The sequence below is a fragment of the Bubalus kerabau genome, chromosome 13 (assembly GCF_029407905.1).
Source record: "Bubalus kerabau isolate K-KA32 ecotype Philippines breed swamp buffalo chromosome 13, PCC_UOA_SB_1v2, whole genome shotgun sequence".
In the NCBI taxonomy this organism is placed as follows: domain Eukaryota; kingdom Metazoa; phylum Chordata; class Mammalia; order Artiodactyla; family Bovidae; genus Bubalus; species Bubalus kerabau.
The window spans coordinates 29839953-29865126 of NC_073636.1; the positions used below are offsets into that span (position 1 = coordinate 29839953).

General features: G+C 38.8%; 1 protein-coding gene and 1 non-coding gene across 4 annotated transcripts; one reads left to right on the forward strand and one right to left on the reverse strand.

Moving 5' to 3' along the window:
• The first annotated feature begins 79 nt into the window (after nt 1–79).
• On the forward strand, nt 80–24771 carry LOC129625459 (heat shock 70 kDa protein 14). 3 transcript variants are annotated; one of them, XM_055543870.1, is made up of 14 exons: nt 80–303; nt 1401–1481; nt 1555–1637; nt 10104–10152; nt 10281–10386; nt 11315–11405; nt 12360–12464; nt 13525–13686; nt 15268–15423; nt 17235–17337; nt 20928–21140; nt 21545–21718; nt 23671–23741; nt 24600–24771. In XM_055543870.1, exons 1-14 carry the CDS (start codon nt 247–249, stop codon nt 24676–24678), a joined length of 1530 nt encoding a protein of 509 aa, XP_055399845.1. In that variant the 5' UTR covers nt 80–246; the 3' UTR covers nt 24679–24771. The 3 variants fall into 3 exon arrangements, with proteins under 3 accessions (XP_055399845.1, XP_055399844.1, XP_055399843.1); XM_055543869.1 differs by lacking the exons at nt 80–303; nt 21545–21718 and adding exons at nt 3744–4468; nt 4950–5448 and having other exon boundaries at nt 1448–1481; XM_055543868.1 differs by lacking the exons at nt 80–303; nt 1401–1481 and adding exons at nt 3744–4468; nt 4950–5448.
• On the reverse strand, nt 22046–22169 carry LOC129626341 (small nucleolar RNA SNORD22). The gene has a single exon (XR_008701939.1). It is a non-coding gene; the product is annotated as a small nucleolar RNA SNORD22 (small nucleolar RNA).
• Nucleotides 24772–25174: the final 403 nt, after the last annotated feature.

A 25174-nucleotide genomic window follows, 5' to 3' on the forward strand; every position in this document is an offset into this window, starting at 1 on the left:
AATATCGCTCAAGCTGTTCTGCCCCTGCGGGGAGAGACTCACAATAGCTAATCGCCGACTGCGCAACAGAAAAGGCGGGACCTTCACGCTGATTGGCGGCGACGCGGGCGGCCTCCGCAAGGGCCGGGGCGCAGTGGGTGGACGGGAATGCGAAGTCTCCGCGGTGCCTGATGGGGCTGTGCCGCGGCCCGGCGCTATTGCTGCTGGGAAACCACCCGTTAGTGCTGCCGGCGTCTCTGCCGCCTCATGGCGGCCATCGGGGTTCACCTGGGCTGCACATCAGCTTGTGTGGCCGTCTATAAGGTGAGGGACTCGGGGAGCTGGGTTGCGGGTGCAGCGTCCTTTGGGTACGAGGCCAAGTCCTTTGGTCTGCGGGGTTGTGAACGGCGTGTCGCCGGCCTAGGGACGTCGCACGGAGAGGCGATTCTGCGAGGAAGTCTCGGGGCTAAGGGCTGGGCGGACTCGGCCTCTTCCCTGCGGCCCCTCAGGAAAGGCAGCTGCGGACCCAGCACATCCTGGGTGCAGGAGGACCCGGGGACATCCTGTGTTCCGAAGGCCCCGAGCCCAGGGGCGGACCCAGGGACTTTCTGGGCGCCGGATGCCCCAGGGGCGGGGGCGGACCCGGGAACGTCCTGGGCGCTGGAGGCCCCGGGGGTTTGGGGGGCGGACCCAGGGACACGCTGGGAGCTGGAGTTCCCCCCCCGGGGGTGGGGACGGACCCGGCCACGTCCTGGGCGCTGGAGGCCTAGAGAAGGAAGGCGGACCTGGGGACCTCATGGACGCAGGAGGCCGGGAGGGGGACCCGAGCGTCTGGTACCCGGAGGTTTCTGGACGTTTGCCAAGAAAGAGCAAGGTGGCGGCGATCTGGAACTGGACCTGTTAATCCCGAGAAGCGTAGGAAGCCAGTTGATGGTGTGTGCTCCATTCACTTGTTCTTTCTGGAAATGAGTGTGTGACTAGGAGTTTAGGGCTTCTTCTCGTCTGTGGGGAGGCGGAAGGAACCATAATAAGGGACAGCCCTGATACTCGTCTCACGGTTAAATGTCAAATGATTTGTAGGGAAAAGCCGAAGGATTGTTGCTAATTCATCATATGTAAAAAGAGGGAAGAAAGATTAGCGTTTACAGGGAAAAGGAAAAGAGATAGAAAAGTTAATGTATTAACACGTTATTTTATATAGAGAGGTTATTATCATGTCTCTTCTGTTATCAACTATGCAGAACAGACTGAAAAGAGGCAGCTGGTTGTACAATTCTGGTCATTAAGATCGAGGAAATACAGTAAAGCAGTTTTTGTTTCCACATATATGTCAGTCACAGGGCCCCACATATGTCTGAATGTGTCTAAGGAGACTATATTTCATTTCAAAAGAACTAATACAGTTGTGTATTTACCTCCAGGATGGCCGGGCTGATGTGGTCGCAAATGATGCAGGCGACAGAGTTACTCCAGCCATTGTTGCTTACTCAAAAAATGAAGAGGTACCATTCTCCTCATTTTTGTACATTGAAATAAGTATAAAATGACGTGTTGTAATAGATTGCTCTTTTTCAGGTTGTTGGATTGGCAGCAAAACAAAGTAGAATAAGGAATATTTCAAACACAGTAATGAAAGTCAAGCAGATCCTTGGCAGAAGGTATGGAGTAAAATAATACTTTCACCTATGGTAACAAAAAACATGTTTATAATTTAAATGTAAGCATAATTTGAAATGAAACTAGAAACTCCAGTGTGTTTTTCGTTGTTTTTAATGACTGAGTCATTTCACAGAATTCCCCAGTAGGCTGTTATCTTTTGATATTAGTGCTGAATTTTCTGAATGATGAGATTCACGGAGACATTTAGACATTTGCTTCTCACTTACAGGTCTGTTAGTATTGGTAGATGCCAGTGTGCATTTAGTTTTGATAATTTGTATCATTCAGAGGTGGCAGTTTGAACTTAACACGTTTTTACAGTACTCTTTAAACTGGGAGATTGTGTGGGAATTTGAAGATTTCTTTGCACTATAGTTGAATTTTGTGAAGTCTATTGTAATTGGTGAATATTTATGTAGAAGCTATTGATTTTCTTCTTCAGATCTCTTTGTGACACTTTCTGAGAACTAACTTTTCCAGTTGGCTTACACCTTTAATCATTAGGGAAAACAGCTTAATTAAAGACTTAAGAATCAGGCTAATCATCTGCTATAACTTTAATTAAAAGATTAAAGAGGCCTGCTTCCCCAGACTTCTGTCTCCTCAAATTATAGATTACCTCAAATTAGAATTATAAATTAGGGGTTTTCATTTTCATTGGAGTTGTAATACTTGATATAGTGTTTTTAAATTTCAAAGTGCTTTCACATCTATTATTTAATCCACAGAAATCCCTGTAAGATTGGTAGGGCAGATTTTATACCTCCTCATTTCTGGATAAGAAAATCAAAGCACGCAGAAGTTACAGTATCCCTAAATTAGTTTAGTGGGGTGAACTCTACAGGACTGTGGTCCAGGACACCTAACTCTTAACCTCAGGTTCTTTCCTTTCTACCTTATTCAGGTGAGAATTTAAGTAGAAATTTCCTTGTGTTGTTTTTAGGTTTGGGAACTCATGGATTAAATTTGATGTGTGTGTGTGTGTGTGTGTGTGTGTATATATATATATATATTATACATACAGATTTTGTTTTTTTACTATCTCTTACCTATATTTAGGTAAGTTGAACTTAATGCTCATTTTTTTTTCTTCAGAATATCTGTGATTAAGTCAAAAACTATAGTGTTTTGGAGAGAATTCAAATTGTTGTGAAGATACATACACTCGCATATCCATATATCTGTTGACTAAACTTAGTACTGAGCATATTGAAAATAAATTGAGTTGCTGTCTAAATTTTTCAAATTATAAACTGAAAAAAAAAAAAGGCAGGAAGTAAGCAGCCAATAATATTTTTTTTAATTAAACTGTTTTTTTGAGATAATGGTAGATTTACATGTTGTTGCAAGAAATAATACAGAGAGATCCAATCTATTTCTGGATTTACCATTTTCTCCCAACTGGTAACATCTTGAAAAACTATACTACACTATCACAACCAGGGTACTGGCATTGACACGGTCAAAATCCAGAATAGTTCTATAGGTGCATCTCTCTGGGAGCCCGTTTTGGGTTTTGTTGATATTTGGGGGCAGGTGGTGGAAATAAAGATGTGGATGTCTTCTGCCATATTAGGCAAAAAGCTTTGTATTAGTGAGAACAACTTTAGCTTGCTTTTCTGGCCCTGGAAGTTACCTTTTAACAAAGGAGCGCAGTGGTGACAGTCAGATGGGTAACACACGGCATAGCATACCACCCAGGCCGAGGTTAGCGAGGAAGGAGCCACGCAGACACGTATTACCGCACCACAGTCCTGCTGTCCCTTCTCCAGAGTGATGTGTCTCGGGATCCAGGCATCCCCGCCCCTGTTGGTCTATCTACTTACAAGACAATGGTGATTTTTACAGATACACGGTGGTTCCAGGTCTCAGCCTTGGAAGCATCCTGCCTTTTGTGGAGAAGCCAGTCCCCTTGTTGCCAAGCCAGTAAGGCCCTTTGTAGCCCTTGGTCCAGTCCCCATCCTGAGCGAACTCCCAGAGTTGGGCTTTTCTCAACCCTGGCATCCTTTCTTTTTGCAACCTACTTACAGGTAGCACCGCTTAACTTACTGCCACAATTATCCTTACACCGTTCCTGTAACTTTCATTCCCCTGTGGCCTTCCAGCCAGAAATGCAGTCCTCCGACCTGGCTTCTCAGCAATTAGCCCAGAGAGGGAAGAAGCGGCTGGCTCCTGGAGATAGACTGGAGCACACAGAAATTCCTCACACCTTCAGGTCGGCACCCTCCTGCCCAGGAGTCTCCTCCAGCTAGCCTTTCTTCCCAGTCCGCCATGGCCACTTCCAATAGCAGTGCGGGCATCCGGTGGTCCAGACAAGAGACACGGACGCTTCTCTCCATACTAGGCGAGGCAGAGTACATTCAGCGCCTGCAGACCGTGCATCACAACGCAGATGTCTATCAGGCCGTGTCCAAGCGGATGCAGCAGGAAGGCTTCCGCCGCACCGAGCGTCAGTGCCGCTCCAAGTTCAAAGTCCTGAAGGCATTATATTTAAAGGCCTATGTGGCCCACGCCACAAGTATGGGCGACCCACCACACTGTCCCTTTTATGATACTTTGGATCGGCTTCTCCGAAATCAGATAGTGACTGATGCAGACAACTTAATGGAGGACGCTGCTTGGGCCAAGCACAGTGACCTGAATTTAGCAGCCCCTGACACCCCAGGGGAGGAGGGGACCAGCATTCTGGGAGCAAAAAGGACTCAGGCAGCAGAGCATCAGCCTATTTTGAAAACAGTGAAGGAATCAGATGATTGTCAGCTGAGGGTCAGTGACCAGATGCCAGAAACCAGTGACCTCGAGGACTCCTGGGATGAATCCTCGGGTGCAGGTAACCCCCAAGCGTGTGAAGGGTCGGGGTCTCAGAGTCACTTGGTTCTCATCAGTGTGTGTTTGGATGGCGACATCTTCAGCATAGTCGCTATTTCAGCCCCTGCCCTCTCGTTTAAACCTAATGGTGAGAGAAAGGGCTCCAGATTTTTAAAAGCTATAACCCTAGGTATGTATGATATTGGAACTCTTTTAAACCTCAAGTACTCTTCAGAACCAAACTAGTTTGGGCATTATTTATAATGGGGACTTAGGAACTTGTGGCTGTAGAAAGGGTTGGATAGCTCCATGGAAGGCAGAGGGGGAAGTTTTGGACCTAACTATTGTAGCAGACCAAAATATCCGCATGAGAAAACGAATTCTTCCCCACCCCCTGCAGAGAGATGCCTTGGTTTTGTCCTTGTCTCTCAACTCTGCAGCTGGCTCCAAGCATTCCCATAGCAGGAATGTCCTCTCTGCAACATTGTTGCTTTGTTTTTCAGGGTGCTCTCAAGGGACCCCCAGCTACAGCAGCTCTCATCACCTTTTCAGAGGTGCAGCTGCCCCCTGTCAGAGCATCCCCATGACCAGACTGGCTGTGTCCGGTGAGCCCAGCCCCTGCTCCAGCTCCAGCCGAAACATTCACGGGGTGGCCTCCGCACAGCAGCCTCCAGCCTCCTCCTCCAGGGCTCCTTTTGTTTCTGGTGGGGATAGACCTTTGACCAGTGAGCCCCCTCCCAGGTGGGCCCGGCGAAGAAGGCGGTCAGTGGCCAGGACTATTGCAGCCGAGCTGGCAGAAAACAGGAGGTTGGCACGAGAACTTTCAAAGCGGGAGCAAGAAAAACTGGATCGGCTGATTGCCATTGGCGAGGAGGCCAGCGCTCAGCAGGACACTGCCAACGAGCTCCGCAGGGATGCGGTGGTTGCGGTCAGACGCTTGGCCACGGCAGTGGAAGAGGCAACCGGGGCTTTCCAGCTAGGACTTGAAAAGTTGCTTCAGAGGTTAATTTCAAACACCAAAAGTTAGGAGCTGATCATGCAAGAGTGTATTTCCTACGCTGGCAGAGCCTGGGTCCAACCGATGCCTCCTGATACCCCAGCTCCTTTTCCATGTCCTCAGACAAAAAAGAGTGGATGAACGGTTAATATGTGGAGTGGTAGGAACATATGTGCTAGTGGCTGCTCCCAGGTGTCTCCACTAGTTGAAAGACCCTTTAGAAATGCAAGGGGTTGCCCAGTAGAAAAAGGATACAGCCAAGGCCGCAGAGCTAGCTAGCCCTGGCTTCGTCACTGATGGGAGACACTTTAGTTTACCTCTCTACACCAGCTTCCTCAGCTGCTAAACCTGCCTACCTCACAGGGTTGTTGTGAGGATCAGATGGCTGAAATAGATGTGAAAGGGTTTAAAGCACTATACACATGTAAGTTATTAAAGCATATGACCTTGGCTGAGAGAAGGCTGGGGTGAGGCACAGTAGTTGACAAGATACAGGATTAGGGTTGTACACCATGACCTCATTGCTTAAATCTCTACTAGTTTAACTTGACTGCTTCCTGGAGTTTACAATCTTCAGTTCTTAAAACCTCTCTGTAGTTCATTAGGCTATTGTAGACACAACATGTATTGGTCCCTTTTTATATTTGCTGTGTCTGTGACATAACTACTAGCAAGCACTTAATAGTCAAACCATCTTTCCCTCCATTTTACTTGTCCTTAGTCTATCTCTATGGATATGATTCAGAACTGATAGGAAGCCACAATCATGTGTTTTGGTTCATGTTGATAATCTTTGATGAGAAATTAGCTATCTTATAAAATACTCCCTATAAGTAAATTCTTTGCATTCCATGTTTAGGTTTCTTTATATTCCTACTTATATATCTTTAGGTTTGGTTTGTCATTTGGAGATCATGGAAACAATTTGGATTATATAAGCTTCCCAAATACTTGTAGCTAATTTTGTTCTCTGTGTCTTTGTTTTCTGTCTAGAATGTTGCAAAAGGCAAGACTGAGAAAATGTTTCTTCTAGGAAACTCTCCAGAGTCACTTTTTCTCACAAGGTGTAGACAAAAGTTCACCTTGTTAATGGCATATATTAGAAGAGAATAGGTTTGGTAACAATTGAGGGTGGTATGAATAAGGACAGCCTGCAACAGATAACTCTTTTTAAAAGCACCAGCCCTTTACAGATACATCCCCTTTTCTCTCTGAAACACACACATTTCCTAGAGGAGATAAGATGGTATTGAGCCAGGCTTCCAACTTACTTTAGAAGGGAAGCCATAACTGACCATCATTAACCTGTCTTAAAGCTCTTAGTGGTTATTTGGGCTTCCCAGGTGGCTTAGTAGTAAAGAACCTGCCTGCTGATGCAGGAGATGTAAGAGACATGAGTTATTTCAAGAAATATAAAAAGCAGACTTGGAATTTAAAAAGCTTTCCTATAAGCTAGTGGTGGTGGTGGTGGCTTAGTCTCTTGACTCATGTCTGACTCTTGTGACCCCATGGACTGTAGCCCGCCAGGGTCCTCTTTCCATGGGATTATCCAGGTAAGAATACTGGAGTGGGTTGCCATTCCTTTTCCAATGATCTTCCTGATCCAGGAATCAAACCTGTGTCTCCTGCATTGCAGGCAGATTCTTTATCCCTGGAACCACCAGGGAAGCCCTCCTATAATGTAGAGAGTGAAATAAAAAGTACAGGCCTGTTGGGAGAGGTTTTGTTTTATATTTTGCAGCTCAGTTGCTTACCTAAATGCTGGAAATACCATTAGGTGGAGAAATGGTCCGAACCACAGTGGGAACATCCCTGGAACCAGGAACAGATGGCAGGCAGGCAAGCTGCTCTGGTGAACGAGTGATTATGGAGGAGGCGTGAGGTAGACTACACTGGAATCGAGTTAGAACTCCTGGGTTCTGATGCTGTCACGCTTTGTTACATTGAGCAAATCACTTGTCTTTTTTTTGTGCCTCAGTTTCTTTATCTCTAAAGAGAAGTTTGTACCTTCTCGTACCTTCCAGAAAATTAGATGAATAGCATAACAGAAGACAAAGTGAAATTATGATTGTCATGTTTTCAGTCACAGCAGCATATTAATGTATGTTTGAAACACTGCTAACAGTTGTATTTTAAGGAAAGATTCTACAGTATTGATATTTATGACTTCTCGTGGACTTGTATTAACTCCACACCCAGGCATAGATTCCTTGCTTTAAAAAGGCCTGGAAATGGAGATAATTTTTTTTTCTTCTGTGTTGTTTTAGGCCCTTATGTAGAGGGATCCATTTCAGTTACAACTGGATAACACTACCTGTAGATGGTTAGATTTTCTGAAAAATTAAGGAAGTACTTGAAAGAGTTAGGCCCATACTCTATTAATCACTTAATGCTAGCAAAGTACTCCGGCAGGGATTTATTGGAGGTAAGAGAAGTGCTAAAGCATGAAGGTCAAGTTGAACTTTAGAGGCAGTAGTGTGCAGACCTGGTGGGTGAAGTAACTTAAAGGTGGGAATAAAACTAAAGGGAAAGATCCTAAAGAAGTCAACAGAATAACAGGCCAAAGCCTGTTCAGAGGAGGAAGTTGTAATAAAGGGAGACTGGAGGAAAACAGGCCCAGATATTGTGCCTGAGCTCTAGGCCCAGCTGGGACTCCCCATCCGTCCACAAGCAGGTCGCTTCACCGTTCTGTACCTCAGGCCCCTCCCCTCTGCAGTGGGAGGCCATCCCAGCTACCTCATAGGAGCTGCATGAGGACCCAGTGGACAGATGGCTGTAACAGGCTCTGTGCTGGGACGGTGGGGGGAACAAGCCTAGTAGCATGTTAGTGTGGGGCGAGGATCTGCCTATTGCAAGGGGCCCTTCAAGAAAGAGGAGGATGAAGGCCAGGGTGCCCTGGTAGGAGTGATGCTCTGCCTCCCGAAGCCTGCAAAGTAAATGGTGCTGTGTATACCAGCCTCCCACCACCCTCTGTCTCTCTGTGAAGTGACTTGATCCTGGTGTGGACAAATAAAGTTGCTATCTGTACACAGATGTGGGTCAGTCCACTACTTTCTGGCGCTACTGTCAACATTTGTCCATCATCTCCATCCTCTGCTTTCTGCTTATCCACTGGCTAACCTCCAGGACCTTACCTCTCTGAGACCTTCAGAGCTACATGTGCTTTCTGTCCTCAAATGAACGAGACCCCTCAGTTGAGAAAGAATTTGCCATTTCTAAAAGTTCTTTAAATCCCATTAATCCTATCAGGTCCAAAACTGCCATTTCTAAGAGTTCATTAAATTCCATTTAGAGCCATTAAAATACCCTTTTCTGGCAAATTATCTGAGTGATGGATAACATACTCAGAGAAATCATCCTGGTTGACTTAAATTCTGTTCTAAAGGCATCTGAACCACTACATGTCAGGCCAACATTACAGCATTGAAGGGGAAAAAAGTTACCATAGGCACACTTAGTCTTTTTTTTTCTTATCCTTAAAATATTTGTCCAGGATATGGTATAAATACTGGGTTTAGAAAAGAGGGCAGGAGTTAGTGGAAAGAATACTAAACTTTATATGAAAGATCTGGATTCCAGCCAGTTGTGCTATTAATTAGCCATGTGACGTTAGACAAACTGCTTACCTGTCATAGTGGAGGTGATAGGAGGAATCTATAAGTATTGCCAACAAAGTTCTAAGCCAAATTAATCCCATTTTTAAGTCCCTTTCATTTCCCCCTTGTTTACACAGATTAGGGCCCTCATGTTCGGTAACCCTTCAGTGAAGAACCACTGTTAATTTTCATCTCCTACTAAACAGTTAAGACTGGTCTCTGGACAGAATAGCTGCAGCCCCTTGCAAGAAGGGTTAAGTGGAAGGATTGACTTTATCTTCATTTATAGATGAAATTAGGCCAAAAATCAGACTTTTATCCCTGCTCAAGGCAAAAGTACCTTAGTTGTTCACTGTCTTCACTGCAAGGCAGTCTACCTAGCCTGGTAGAGAAGACCTGGGATCAAGTAATGACTCCTCCCCTTATCAGCTTGTAAGTTATTGACTGTCTATAAATCTGTTACTCCTGAATACTACCTGCCAAACTAACCCCGCTTAAGTGCTGGGAAGCTTCAGTGGAAACGTTTTGTAATCTGCACTAGTCTGCATTAATTCCTATTTCTATTTTGAGCAACATAACACCCATTGTCTTAGTTTTTTCCTTGCCATACACATTTCTTGAGTACCTACTTTGTATAGGATAATATCTATCTACTTGTAGTACTCTGTACTTTTACATATAATAATATTCATACTTTTGCTTTTAGGTTTCAGACATTGATTCATGTTCAGAAACCAAGCAACAAAGATGGTGTTAGGTATTCCGGTTTGAGGTTTTACCTCCTTTTGTCCTTTTTAATCTCGTGGTTTGGCTCTGAGATATGATCAAAGATATGATACTATAGGACTTAAAGTAATTGATACTATGAAAATATTCTCAAATGTATAACATCTATTGATAGTAAGATCAGAACAGTAAGAGTTATTTACTTTCAAATGTGAAGATTAACGCTTTCATGGAATTACTGTAATTATATTTTTATATTTGTGGGTTTGAAGAATATAATCTTTAAAACATATATCAATGATGATGATATAAATATTTATATTTGTCTCCATGGACAGCTCTGATGATCCTCAGTCTCGGAAATACATCACAGAAAGTAAATGTTTAGTGAGTATGCGTCTATTATTATTTCCCTGTTACACAGAATAATTGCCAAGGTCGTGACCCAATTATATTGATTTGAAACTTTGTATTTTGTTAAAATCATTTCTTATTTTAACACACTTCTTTCACAGGTCATTGAAAAAAATGGGAAGTTACTATATGAAATAAATACTGGAGAAGAAAAGAAATTTGTCAGCCCAGAAGATGTTGCCAGACTGATATTTAGTAAAATGAAAGGTATTGAGCAAAGGAAAAGATCTTTTTAAAAGTTGGCCTTTTAAAAAAGCTAGAGGTGTTTTTTGATCTGGAGCGAAGCAGGGTGATTGAGCAGATGTGCAGTGAGGAGGCCTAAATTATGCGAGACCTGACTGGCCTGCTAACTGGCCATGTGACCTTGATTAGATGACTTCTTTTCCTTGACTGTGGTTTCCCCTGAAGAAATGTAAATGGATGGGGCCAAATCAGGGTTTTCAAAACTTCTGAAGACAAAGTGGCCAGTAAGCTGGTGAAAAGTGAATTATTATGTCTCCCTCAAGATAGTACAATCTCCACAGTGTTTAAGCAGATTAGGTAGGTCTGGCTTTATCACTTCAGGCAAAAGCCTGGAGCTGAGCAGCCTCCTGTGGAACAACTTGAGGACTTCTGGAGTAGATTGTTGATGAGGCTTACTTCAGCTCTGAAATCTGTGATGAAAGTAATTGGGATGGAGGGCAGCCTTTTATGGTAGTTGGTCTGCACCTTTGTGCATCAGAAGCCCATTCTCAGTGGAGCCCATCTCATTTGGGAGATGGTTGAAACTTGGAAGCCTGAGAACTATATGCTTTAGAAAGTACCTAGTCACATGTCCACAAACTATACCAAAACCATAGAAAGTAGTGCACAGTTTAAGAGAACAAGAGAAGGAGATCAGTGGGGTGGGACAGCCTCACAAATTGGGAAATCTTTATAATAAAAAGATCTTTGGCACAAAAAAATAAACCTCAGTATCACTTGACATTTTTGTGTATTGTCAGAATTTATGTTTTTCTTCCAGTTTTATTGAGATATAATTAACATACAGCACTATATAACTAAAGGGTATAGTGTAATGATTTGACTTATGTATGTCATGACATGATTACCACATTAAGTTTCATGAACTTAAAAAATTTTTTTTCATATACAGAAACGGCACATTCTGTCTTGGGCTCAGATGCCAATGATGTAGTCATTACTGTTCCATTTGATTTTGGAGAAAAGCAAAAAAGTGCTCTTGGGTAAGTATAATTGAAGTTTCTCTTAAAGGAAATATAAATTTCTCAACATTGCTATATAGTAAAAGGTAAAATTATATGTGAAAATACCTTATACAAAATGTTGTGTTTGTAAATCATGTATATATTTATATATGTAAATCCTGTGGTAAAAGCGTGGTAATAATCATTAATATTGCTATATTTTATGAAGTGTCAAAAGAACCTGAAACTGCATGTATTAATATCTTCCTCACTATTTTGATTGGAAACATTTGATGACCAGATTAAGTTGACGTTTGTGAATCACTTTGCCTTAGTGTATTGTAATTAAGGCTTATGTAGGAATTGTATAAAAATAAGCAATTTTAGAAAATATTTGAGTTTTTTTTAACTTAGATAAACATCTAAACAAAAAATTATATCTAGTTTTCATAAGTTGTTATGCAAATGTAATTGGCAAGCACCCAGTCTTTTGGTCTGTGGATAGAGTTCCTTGTAGGGCTTTGCTGAACATCTGATTTGCTTCTGGGCCACAGAATTGCTTTGTTTACTTGTACTTGTGAAATGTTAAAGCTGTGAACCTAAAGTAAAGAAATTGGAAATGTATTGTAAGTGTTTTATAAATATGTATTGTATTAACTCTGAAATGAATTATAAAATATGTCCTAATCTCTTTCTGAAATTGTAAGCTCAAGCATTTGGAGAGCTTTCTTTCCCTTAATATGGACACATGTTATCTTCTTTGTCAAGAAAATAGACTCTGAACATTATTATTTTAAAGAGAAATTGATCTCTACACTTAAAGACTTAGGTCTGTTTCTTGTGTTCAGTTATCTTGCTTCTAAAAGATCATTACCCTTCATGTTCTGCTTGTGAAATCTTATTTCCTATTGTATAAAGTCTTTAGCAGAGCATTTCTAAAAATGTAGACTTGAACATGCGATACCATATTGATTAAAAGCACATTGTCCACAGGGAAGCAGCCCGAGCTGCTGGGTTTAATGTTTTGCGGTTAATCCACGAACCATCTGCAGCTCTTTTGGCTTACGGAATTGGACAAGACTCCCCCACTGGAAAAAGGTAAAAACCATATTTTCAGATTTAAGTTTTTCAGTGCAGAAAACATTTTAGATGATAGCAGTTATTTCAATAGAGATTGTTATATAGTGCAGTCATTCCAAGCTTTTATAGATGGAAAGACATCAAAATCCTCATCTAGAGTTTTTCAAATAAATGAGAAAGATGTCTCTTTCAAATAAAAGAGAACAGATACAACAGGAGGGAGGGTTGCGCTCTTCTGCCCTTCTCTTATCATCTAACACTTTGTCCCTTTAGTGAAGGAAGATTTGCAGTTTATAAGCCAGCCAAGTTACAACTGAAGCTCTAGGACACTGTTAAGTTTACTACCAATTGAATATTAAACATGCTTAGAAAAACAGTGAGGACTTTCATGGCAGGAGATAACAGAAAAGCCAGGATGGGAATTTAAGATTTCATTTGATAATGAAATAGTAAAATGTACTCCTAATTTAATTGTAAAACTGGTCCTAATAGATCTGACACATTATACAACTTTAGGGATGTCAATTCAGATGTGTTAATTTTCCCTAATTGTATCTTTTCATTCATATCTCACAAAGAAACTAATATAAATCACTAGGAATTTAAGTAATCTAAAATGTAGAATATCAGAAATTTTGGATTTTGATTCATAGGAAATTAATGCCTAGTTTTGCATATGTTTTAACTTTTGTAGAACATGGACATTGCAGTAGTAACTAAGAGTATTAACAAGGTTTCTATATTTAATGCTCTTAGACTTACTTTAATTGCAAATCTCTTTTTTATTTACTTTGAAAAGTTAGTGTCTTGAACTCCAATTAGTGAGAAAGAATACAATTTTTCCAGCAGGATTAAATAAAAATGAGCTTTGACTTAAAATCAGAAGATCTGGTTTCTAGGCTTGATTCATTCCTAAGCGATAACCATGGACACCTCAATTTCTCCCATAAGAGCTTCAGTTTCCTCATTTGTGATTTACAGGAGTTAAACTAAATGACTTCTTAGTTTAAGAAATCAAAATTAGCTTTACAATACTATGATTCTCTCATAACTTACTCGTGTTTTTTTTTTTTTTTAGCAACATTTTGGTGTTCAAACTTGGAGGAACATCCTTATCTATCAGTGTCATGGAAGTTAACAGTGGAATATACCGTGTTCTTTCAACAAACACTGATAATAACATTGGAGGTATCCACTTCACAGAAACCTTAGCACAGTACCTAGCCTCAGAGTTTCAGAGGTGAGTATTAATGGACTTGATATGTTTGGTGATAAACCTGAAATTTAGCTTCAGGTTTAATTTTTTTTACCCAATTTATTTGAAATTGTCCTTTCAAAGGAGGGCATGGTTTTTCCAGGGCACTGGATATTTTCATGTCTGAAATTATACAATCTATCCTGGCAAACAGGCGAAAGCAGAGACCCAGCTGCCTAGTGCAGTATACTTAGAGTTTTCACTCAGTGTAAGGGACCACCAGACACTGAACTGCATGAACTTGGATCTCAAGTTCAACTTCCTAATTCGTCAGTGGTTGCTTTTATGTTTGGGTGAAGGAGGGTAAAGGCAGTAAGGCTTCACTACCTTCTGAACAGTTTTTACAGGTGTAAAAGATTATGTAGCTGGATTCCAATGAACCAGTCTTATGGGCTATCTATTACCACAAGGAATATTTTAGTTTTGTTGCTGGATGTAATTATTCCATTCAAAATTCAAATCCTGTTTGGCACATCATGAGTCAAATATATAAAGGTTATATTTGGGACATCGCTGCTCTAAAAAGTAGTGTTTTCATCAGTTTGACTGCACTGGGTTAAAAAAAAAGTCCTGAAAAAGTGGTGATTTCTCATTTGTTCAATAAAGACCTATGATGCTTTTTGTTATAAAGGTGTTCCAACTCAAGGAAAGTGAAAGAAAGTGAAAGTCACTCAGTCGTGTTTGAGTCTTTGCGACCCCATGGATTATACAGTCCATGGAATTCTCCAGGCCTGAATACTGGAGTGGGTAGCCTTTCACTTCTCCAGGGGATCTTCGCAACCCAGGGATTGAACCCAGGCCTCCCGCATTGCAGGTGGATTCTTTACCAGCTGAACCGCAAGGGAAGCCCCTCCCACTCAAGGAAGGGCACTGTTAATTTTATTATGGGTTTTAAACATGTTTAAAAGCAGAGCCATCAGTCACCACTTAGCAAGCAGTTTTAACAGTTAACTCACCTTGGAGGTAGAAGAACTGTAATTTTACATATTTTATAGGTTTCAAGTTTCTTTGAAGAAGCACTTTTAGTTTAGTTTTATTTTTTAATGCTGGACAGATTATGCCATTCAACAAGAATCATGCTACAGTTGTAAAGGGTGAAGTATGAGACTTGACCGAATTGCATGAATCTCCTTCAACATCCTTTTGTCTCATCTGCAAAAAGATGATGGCTCCTGTACCTCTTCAGTGCAGTCCATAACTGTGGTTAAACAATCCAGCAATTCAGAGTCTTAAGGATATTGATTATTCATTTTTCCTGAGATCCCTCTTCAAATTCTCTTTCTTTATATATTCTGAAAAAATAAAATCTGGTATTAATATTGATTCTTGAGCTTATTTATTTATTTTTTTACTGGCCATACGGCACAGCATCCAGGATCTTCCCAACCAGGGATGGAACCTGCACCCCTTGCAGTGGAAGCACAGAGTCTTAACTACTGGACTCCAGGGAGGTCCCTGATTCATGAGCTTACAATTATCCTAATGGGGATTATCCAGATTTTAATTACAATAAATTCTAAATGACCTACTAATTTTTAAACTTTAAAAACTGTATTTCTTGTTTAGATCCTTCAGACATGATGTGAGAGGAAATGCCCGCGCCATGATGAAGCTGATGAACGGTGCTGACACTGCAAAACATTCTTTGTCAACCTTGGGAAGCGCCAATTGCTTCCTTGACTCATTGTATGAAGGTCAGGATTTTGACTGCAACGTGTCCAGGTAAAACTGCAGTTCGAAAAACTTCAAAAAGTTCCAAATGTATTCACATTTAGGTTTAATTTTCTCACTTCGGATTTTTCATTTTCTCACTTTTTTTAGCCCACTATAAAAGGAGAGCTTTTATGTTTCTACTTCCAGGGTTTTCAGCTCTTGTCAGACTAAGTGACTGTTCACAAAGCAATCATGTCAGTGGTGACTGCCCTGTTATGTTAAACCTACCAGGAGCAGTGTGTGACAGGAGCATCCCAGGCCTTTGAAAGAATGATGAGGGGAGACTTGAAAGTTTGAGACTTGTAAATTTCCTTTCTTGACTAGCAGTCCCACCTGTATAGTCCCTAGTTCTTTGTGGGGCTTCCACATGCATCAGTGGTTATTTACTATTTCATTGTTACCCCTGTGTGCCAGGCTATATTCTAAGTTCGTTCTTATGTATTAACTCTCAAATTCTCATAGCAACCCAATGAGGTAAGTGCTGTTGTTTTCCTTACTTTACACAGGAGGTTTCATTTCTTGTCCAGGGTTATCCAGCTAGTAAGTGACAGACCTGGGATGCAAACCCAGCTAGTTTGATTCCCGAGTTCGTGCTCATTACCTGTCACCTTACTCTGAGGATTGATCTCTGTCTTGGTTTTATTTGCTTTGTCATCCATTGGCAACATTTTAAATATTAATAGCTTTTGTGACATTTAGTAAACACAGGTTTAATGTGCATAAAATTATTTTTAATGCTCATATCTTTTCCATAATCCAAAACATTGGTTACAAATGATTGCACCTCCACCCAGGAATGGGTAGGGGAGGCCATTGTCCTCTCATTATGTGTTGTGTATTACTCACCATACTAATAGCTACCGTGAGTTAGCACTATTTAAACCTCCCAACAAGCTAACAGGTGACTTGGAAGCATAGTGAATATCCAGAATACAGCATTACATTATTTTTAGGCTTTAAATTCTCTCTTTGTCTGGCCCTTGCAGCTTGCTCCCTCTTTCTCCCTGGGTTTTCCCTGATTCCAGGTCAGCACTGCCACCAGTGGCTATTTAAAATTTTTAGTTAATTAAATAGGTAAATAACATTAAAAATTCATTTCCTCAGTAGCATTAGCCAGAGTTAAGTGCTCAGTAGTCTCAAGTGGCCAGTGGCTCCAGAAAGTTCTCTAGATATTTTAAGAGATTTCAAGCTACAACCTAAAAGAAAGTTGTTCCATTGAATTTTAATCTCTTATGGGCAAGAGAGTCTTTATACTTTTTCTGTTTCCAGAATATTTAACTTAGTGCTAAGTTTGTCCAAGTACTCAGTAAATGTTTGCTTATTCATGTCAGTTATTAAGAAGGAAATAGAATTTGTCATTTTATTTGCTAGCATTCAGGCTTCTCAGGGGGTGCAAAATAACCAAACTTAAATGCAGCAGGGGCTCAGACCATAAAGAAAAGTAGTGAGAAACAGTTTTTAAAACTTTAAAACAAAAATAGCAAAAATTTCCAAATTATGGTTTGATTTGAATCAGTAGATTTATTGGTAGAAATGCCATACACTGAGAATTTATTTTTAGGTTTTTTGACAGCTTATAAGCAGGCTATGGGTATGATAATTTTTCTATGTGAATTTAATATTATATACATTTGTAGATGAATAACCTAGACTTTTTTCTCCCATGATATTGCTCTGCTGAGTGCTTAATATCCTGTTCTGATCATAAACCTACTCTTAAAAGATCTATCACAGTAGGTTTTGACATTACCCTTTACAAGAAAAAGAGGTCTTGTTTAACTTATTTCTGCTGTCTCTTCTGTGTTTATGTGTTTTTACAGAGCAAGATTTGAACTTCTGTGTTCTCCACTTTTTAATAAATGTATAGAAGCAATCAGAGAAGTCTTAGAACAAAGTGGATTTACAGCAGATGATATCAACAAGGTAATAACTTTTGTATTTTTCTTATTTATGTTAGGAATAGTTTTCGACTGGGAATTTAGGAAACGGCCCCTTGGTATTGAAAGGTATTTTTATACATGTAAATACATGTATTTTTATACATGTAAATATTTTCTTACCTTACATTGGGAAATAAGGAAATTTTGATTAATGGCTCTAATAAACTCACAGTTATGTGTGTTTATTAGCAAAAAAGATTAAAATTTCTTTTCAGTGTATTTTTTGTATATAAGCAAAAACTGACAAATATTAGAGTGTTTCTTAGGTGTCAGGCACTGTTTCTGAGTGTTTCACATGAATTAACTTGCTGTATCTTAACCAGGAACTCTATGAAGTAGGTGATATTATTTATCTCCATTTTATAATTGGAGGCACAGAGGTACAAAGATATAAATAGCTTCATGGTTGTCATGTGGCTAGTGGTAGAACCAGGATTTAACTCATTGTGGTTCCCAATTCTGCTTTTAACCAGTACAACAGTCTCCTTCTCTCTGCTTGCTGAGAAATGTTGCATATTTGCTTGCATAAGAAGATTTAGAGACTTTCAAGAATATTCCAGCTGGTTTGTAGTTTTTTTCCCAAGATTATTTCTACTCTTTTACAATATATATACATTTTTTCATTGTTGTTGATAAAGGAATTTTCATATAAGAAAACTCAGAAAATAGGCCAGTGTCTTACTTTATAATAAACTTGTCAAATTTGTTACACAATTTTGAATTTTATGTTCCTTATACAATATTATAACCAATTTCTTTGTCCATATTACTACATAGTCTTCATCAACACAATTTTAAATAGACTCTTGGACTTCCCCAGTGGCTCAGTGGTGAAGAATTTGCCTGCCAAATCAGGAGACAGGGCTTCACTCCTTGGTCCCGGAAGGTTCCATCTGCCACTGAGCAAGTAAACCCGTGCACCACAGCTATTGAGCCTGTGCTCTAGAGCCCTGGAATCACAGCTGTGTAGCTAGTGCACCCTGGAGCCTGTGCTCCACAACAGGAGAGTAGCCCCACTCTCCGCAACTAGAGGAAAGTGCATGCGGCTGCAAAGACGCAGCACAGCCTAAATAAGTCGATAAGAATTTAAGAAAGAATTTTAAATAGGTTCTTAATATCCTAGAAAAGCAAGAGCACCGTAGGTTATTTCACTGTTCTTTTGAACTCCTAGATCGGGTCTTCCCTTCCCCAGAAAAGTGGTGCTCATCTCTTCCTATATTTAAGATTATTCTTTGGGATAAGTTTCTATAATAAAAATATTGAGTCAAAGAATATAGATAGCAGAAGTCTATTTTTACCTTCAGTTACTTTTCAAAAGAGCTGAATTAACTCATACTTTCATCAGCAGTGTATGAGAACAGACATTTTAGTATAACATTGCTGACACTGAGTTTTATCATTTAAAGATAAATTTTCCATTAAGTAGTTGAAAAGAGATGTTTTTACTCTATATTTTACTATTATAGGATTCTTTGAAAAAGTATTGTCAATGTTACTAAATAGTAAATGTTTAATTTTGTATTTCCTTATGTGTAAATATTTCATATTCTTTAACTGTTTAGTCAATTAAATCTTACGGTTTTTTAAAATTTATTTGTGTAAATGCTCTGTATAATCAGAAAATTAACTGCTATTTACTGCAGGCTTCGTTTGAGGCATGTAGTTTACTATTGAATTTTGGTTCTGTTAGGGAGGATGGGTATTTGACACACCGAGGTTTCATTTATTGACCTATTTAAATCTGTTGGTCTGTTACTCATTTCTTCAGCTGCTTCTGAATTTACCAATTCCATCTTTGTTCAAGTGTTTGACAAATATTTATTACTGTTTTCTTTTAATTTGCTGTAGTTTGAAAGTTTTATATTTTCACTATTTTTGTGTATGTTGTAACATGAAAGTTGCATTCTTTTGTCTGTTTGTAGAGGTTTTAGTTCAGTTGGGTTTTTTTTTTTTTGCATACATATGTTATGCACTGTGGTACATGAGTGGAAGGGTGGCTTATAAAGATGAAAGCACATGGTATAAATGGTACAAGGCAGTGGTGGGAAGGGGGTGAGCTTGGAGACAGATCCAGCTGAATTGGAAAGCTCACAGTGCTAATAGTTCCAGAATAGACCAATCACTTAATTTCCTGAGCCTTACTGTCTTGTCTCTTCTTACTAGGAGGGTGCTAATATTTAACTTTCAGGTAAGTATTATAACTTATTCTATAGGGTTGTTGTGAGGATTAAATGAAAACCATGTATGGCACAGGGTGTGACGTACCATAGATGATCAGTTAATATGAGTTCTCTTCCTTCATTAACTGGTCATACAACCCTGACATTAGATATCACAAATGGTACAATCCTCAATTGCTTGACTAAAGATCAAGTACATTCTTAGAATTAAGGTTGGTTTTTTTTTTTTTTTTTTTTTTTTTTTGTGTGTGTATAATTGCTTTACAAAGTTGTGTTAGTTTCTGCTGTACAATAAAGTGGATCAGCTATATGTATACATTTATTGCCTCCCTCTTGGGGAGGCGATCACCCCTTAAGGACATCACAGAGCACTGAGCTGAGCTCCCTGTGCTAGACAGCAGCTTCCCACTAGATACTTCTAAAATACAAGCTTTTGAGAATTTAAAAATATAGTGTTGTCTTTGTAGTTTGTTGACCTTGTGACAGTAATGAACAACCCCCAGGTCTCACTGGTTTTCTGTAGTGAACAGTTATTTCTTGCTTGTGTTCCACACGAGCAGCTGAAGGTGGCCGTGTGTCTACTGCTTTGGCATTTTTCTGTGTGCTTCTCATTCCACGACCCAGGCTAAAGGAGCAGCTCTCGTGGCGGAAGGGAAAGAGGAAAGCAGCTGGCGGAACATGCAGGGCTTTTAAAACTTCTGCTTAGATATGTTGTACTCCAGTGTATTCACGTTCACCTGGCCAAAGCTAAACCCACGGCCAGTCCTGAGTATGGAGCAGAGAAATAAAAGGGAGGGGTTGCAGTGTCTGGGCAGTGGCTGTGGGTGGGGATGTTTAATCCTCTTACAGGGATAGAGGGAGAAAATGATGGGCTTTATATTCACTGAAACATTTAATCCTGGCAATATTCATTGAAACATTTAATCCTGGCAAAGTCAGGAAATTGGCTCTCCATTTACAGATGAGGAAACTGTAGGGTTGGCCAAGAAGTTCCTTTTCGTCAGCTGTTATGGAGAAACCCAACTGAACATTGTGGCCAACCCAATAAAAGGTTTCCAGAGAGGGTAAGGACTGTCCCTGAAGTAATGCTGGCATGTAAGTGATAGAGCCAGGATTGGAACTCAGATACTGGCCTCCATAACCAGGGCTCTTTCTTTACTCTTTCGTCATTTTAAACTTTGTCATTATAAGTAAAGAATATGTTAAACATTAACAGTGTACTAAATGCATGTTTATATGTGTATATTTTACACAATAAGTTTAAAATAATATGCTAAAATAGGGCTTCTTATATTTTACCATTTCATGTGATGAAGATGGCCTGTTAAATCTAATTTTGAGAAACAATCATTGTTCTAAAAGTAAAAAACTGAAAATTGTTTTTATTTTCTAGGTTGTCCTTTGTGGAGGGTCTTCTCGAATCCCAAGGCTACAGCAAATGATTAGAGATCTTTTCCCAGCTGTTGAGCTTCTCAATTCCATTCCTCCTGATGAGGTCATCCCTATTGGTGCAGCTATAGAAGCAGGAATCCTTATTGGGAAAGAAAGCCTTTCAGTGGAAGATGCTCTTCAGATAGAGTGTTCGGCCAAGGATATTTTAGTTAAGGTATGTTTAGCTTGTCTTTACTTTTCTATACATAGTATAAAGTTATTGCCACAGGTTTACATACATATGGTTTTTAAAATAAAACCTTGTACTGGTAAAAATTTTTAATTTAGGTTTATAATTTTACTTGTAATGAGTTTCTGATATTCTTTCAGTTGATATTAATTTGTTAATTTCTTAATTTGCTATCGTTTTAATCATAAGCTTCTAATACAGGTTGAGAAGTGTATGTTTCAGTTTATTTTTAAAGTGGGTTGGGATTAAGGATCAGTTCCATTTTCTTCTCTTTGCTGCTTTATAGTGTTGAGATTATCAACAAGGACTATATCATCATTTCTAATAGTGATTTTTTTTCTCATTGTAATGATATCAAAGGATGTGCATATTATTTTCCTGCTTATTAGGGAGTTGATGAATCAGGAGCCAACAGCTTCAAAGTACTGTTTCCATCAGGGACTCCTTTGCCAGCTCGAAGACAACACACATTACAGGCCCCTGGAAGTATATCCTCAGTGTGTCTTGAACTCTATGAGTCTGAGGGGAAAAACTCTGCAAAAGTAGAAAACAAGTTTGCACAGGTGAATATATCAGATTATACTATGAATTAATCACATGAAACCGTTTAGCTTTTCCTTCTGGTTTAGGCTCAGTTTAACATTAATTCATAAACTGTGCATATAGGACATTTAACACTTTTTTTTTAAACAAAACTTATTTAGACAGGCTGAAATGATTATATGCTAATTTGAACAGGTAATCTGTACAAAAAATTTTCATTTTTTATTTCCTTCATATTGGATTCCATCATGTGTGCTTTGTTCTTTCTTTAGACCCCACAAAAAAATACAATCTACTTTTCAACCAGTCATTTATTCCCCTCTTTGCCTTGTTTAGAAATTCTTAGGATCTCTCAGACAGTTCCTTCTGGAATGAGCTTTCCTCTTCTCCCCCAGCCAACCCCAGTGGGTTCACCTTTACAGGCTATGGGACTAGGACAGGGAATAAGACATGAATGTTTTTTCACTGGGATTAACACATTGTTATGAATGGATTAATTGTACTTATTCATTTTGGAAAGAGAAGAAACAAGCTATTTCAATTTGAAAGAGGAAAACGAAAACGAAGTACAGTTGTGTTTCTACTTCTTCTCTTTGTGCTCTCTACCCTCCTTGACAATAAGGTCAGTGGCAGGGGAAATGACATTTATTTGTTTGCTAAATGCCAAGTGTGCTCTACTAGGCAATTTACAAACATAATCCCAAGTGCTATGAGATAGACATTGTTGTGCATTTTATAGGTGATTAAGAAACAGGCTCATGATAGTAAATACCTTGTGCTTAATTGAGCTGAGATTTATCCTCAGGTTGGTTTTACTCCTGAGCCCATGCTCTTGCCATTGCAGTATGCTGCCTCTGACATAGGATAAGTTTGCTTTTTCAAATACCACATGCTTGGATCATATGATATGGTCCTCTACATCCTTTAAAAAGTATCAGGTGGAGCCATGTAATTTGCTTAGAAACATGCCCAAGAAGTAATGGACTTCCCAAGTGGCACAGTGGTAAAGAATCTGCCTGCCAGTGCCAGAGACACAAGAGACCTGGGTTCAATCCCTGGTTTGGGAAGATCCCCTGAAGTAGGAAATGGCAACCTACTCCAGTATTCTTGCCTGGGCTCCTTCAAGCTAGTAAAGGTTTCAAAGCTCCTCCATATACTTCTGCAGTGTATCACTATAAAAGTATTTTGCTGTGCACCAGGCTCTAAACTCAGATGGAAGTAGTATGCATCTCTTGAATCAGTGCATTTCTTATATTTTCTCTGGACACACTACTCTGAGACTCTGTAGCTACCAGATGCTGGAAAGGAAAAAACTAGTCACATAATACTGAATTTGGAAGAGAATCTTCTACAGATTCCATCTGCCTCAGTTTACAAATGAGTAAACTTGGTGTTTACCTAAGGTCATAAAATTTCATGTTGGCAAAATCTGAAAAGTCACTTTCAAACTTGATCTGTCAGTATGCCTTTCTTTAGGAAACCGAGTAATTTTATAGTAAATCCATTAATCATTCTTACTTACATATGTAATCATAGTAGTACAAAAGAATTTGACATGTATTTCTTTTAAATGGTTTTTTCAAGTGCGTTTAAAATATTTGAATTTTTTAAAGTATATATAAAAGGCTTGCCAAAATGTAATGTACGCATTACTGTAATAGTGTAATCATCAAAAAGAAAAACAGTCTTTATTTTCTGAGACAAACAGTATCATTTTAATCTAGGACATGACATTTAAGAGGGACAAATAATATTAGTTATCTTCCATGCCCTCCTTTTAGAGGAGACGTGTCAGTTAAGAAAGCTTAATTCTATGCTCTGAATTATGATAAATGGTAAAAGAACTGAAAACAACCCTGTTTTAAAAGGTTTTTTCAGTAATGAATAAGATTTAGTCCATTGGAATAATTGATGCATCAGTTTATTAATGTCAAAATACTGAATCATCTTTGTATTATTTTTGCCTAAACAGGTTGTGCTCCAAGATTTAGATAAAAAAGAAAATGGATTACGTGATATATTAGCTGTTCTTACTATGAAAAGGTAAAAAATTAATGTACTTCTGATGTTAAGAAAATTTGCTTTGAGATTCTGCCTTTTTTTCCATTGATTCATCTGTTGTCACTCTGAGAAAATCATTTATTAAAAGCTTGTAAAGATCTTATCAGTAACTTAAATTTTTCCCTGTAAAATTAACTATTTACCAAGAAAAGTATATCTCAAGTCATTACCATTCTGAATTTTTTGTGACTTCTTTTATTATTATGGGTGTAGTCAACCTAAAAAACTGGTCCATGCAAGTTTGAGACATAATTTTTATTAACTTTAAATATGATTTCCTAAGGTTTACATAATTGATTTTTGTCCTATGAAAGGATAAGTTTATTTCAGTATTTAAACAGGAAATCTATAGGACATATACTACAAATTAAATTCAGCTGTTATCATTTCTTTAACAATAGTCCATCCATAATACTGTGTCTTACAAGTAAATCATTTCCAAATCAACGTTAAGGGCAATTTATTCCATAAATCATATTTAGCCAGAAGGTAGAATTCATTAGGGTAGATCTATCATGGCCTGAGATTGAAAACAACTCAATGTATCTTGAACTTGCATAAAGTTTTCAACTCAAGGTCTTTATCATCATGGGTTCTTAAGGAATGCAACCTTCATCATAGTGACACAGAAGGAGATTTTTAAAGAACAACTACCCAAGTATGGCATATGATTCTAAATATAAAGACATGAAGTTGTGTTTCAGTTATTTGTCTCTTAATACTCTTCTTTCAAAAGGTAAAATGATCTCTTATTTACTCAAAGTCCTCAAGTAGTTTCTTACGAACTTTCTGCTTTTATAAATTGAGCTTATGAAGTGTTACTATTTTTTGTTTGCATAGGGATGGATCTTTACACGTGACGTGCACAGATCAAGAAACTGGAAAATGTGAGGCAATTACTATAGAGGTGGCATCTTAGTATTTTAGAGGAACCATGAATTTTTTAAATCTAAAATGTCAACATTATTTCATTTTGTTTAAGAATGTTTATATTAAAATACTTTTCAAATTACCTGTATGATCTATGTTTCTATTAAACTATAGTATATTGGTAATTGTTGCAAACTAATTTTTGTTGTTTTCCACTTAAAGATTTCCATTATTAGTGGGAAATACAAGGAACTTTTTCTATCATGAACCTACTTAGAATAAAATGAAGGAAACTTTACTGGAAATTTAATGTTACAGTTAAAAACGTTTTCTGTCTTTATAATTTCTAATTTTAAGAAATTCTTATTAATCAGCTAAGAACAGTTTAAAAGTCTTTGATGTTAAATGAAAGAAACCATAGAGCCATATGCAAAGTAAGATACCATTTTTGCTTAAAAAAAAAAACACACACACATACACAATTATTTATAAATCCACATGTGACACATGTAGAGAAAAGGATGGACAATTGAACACCAGACTCT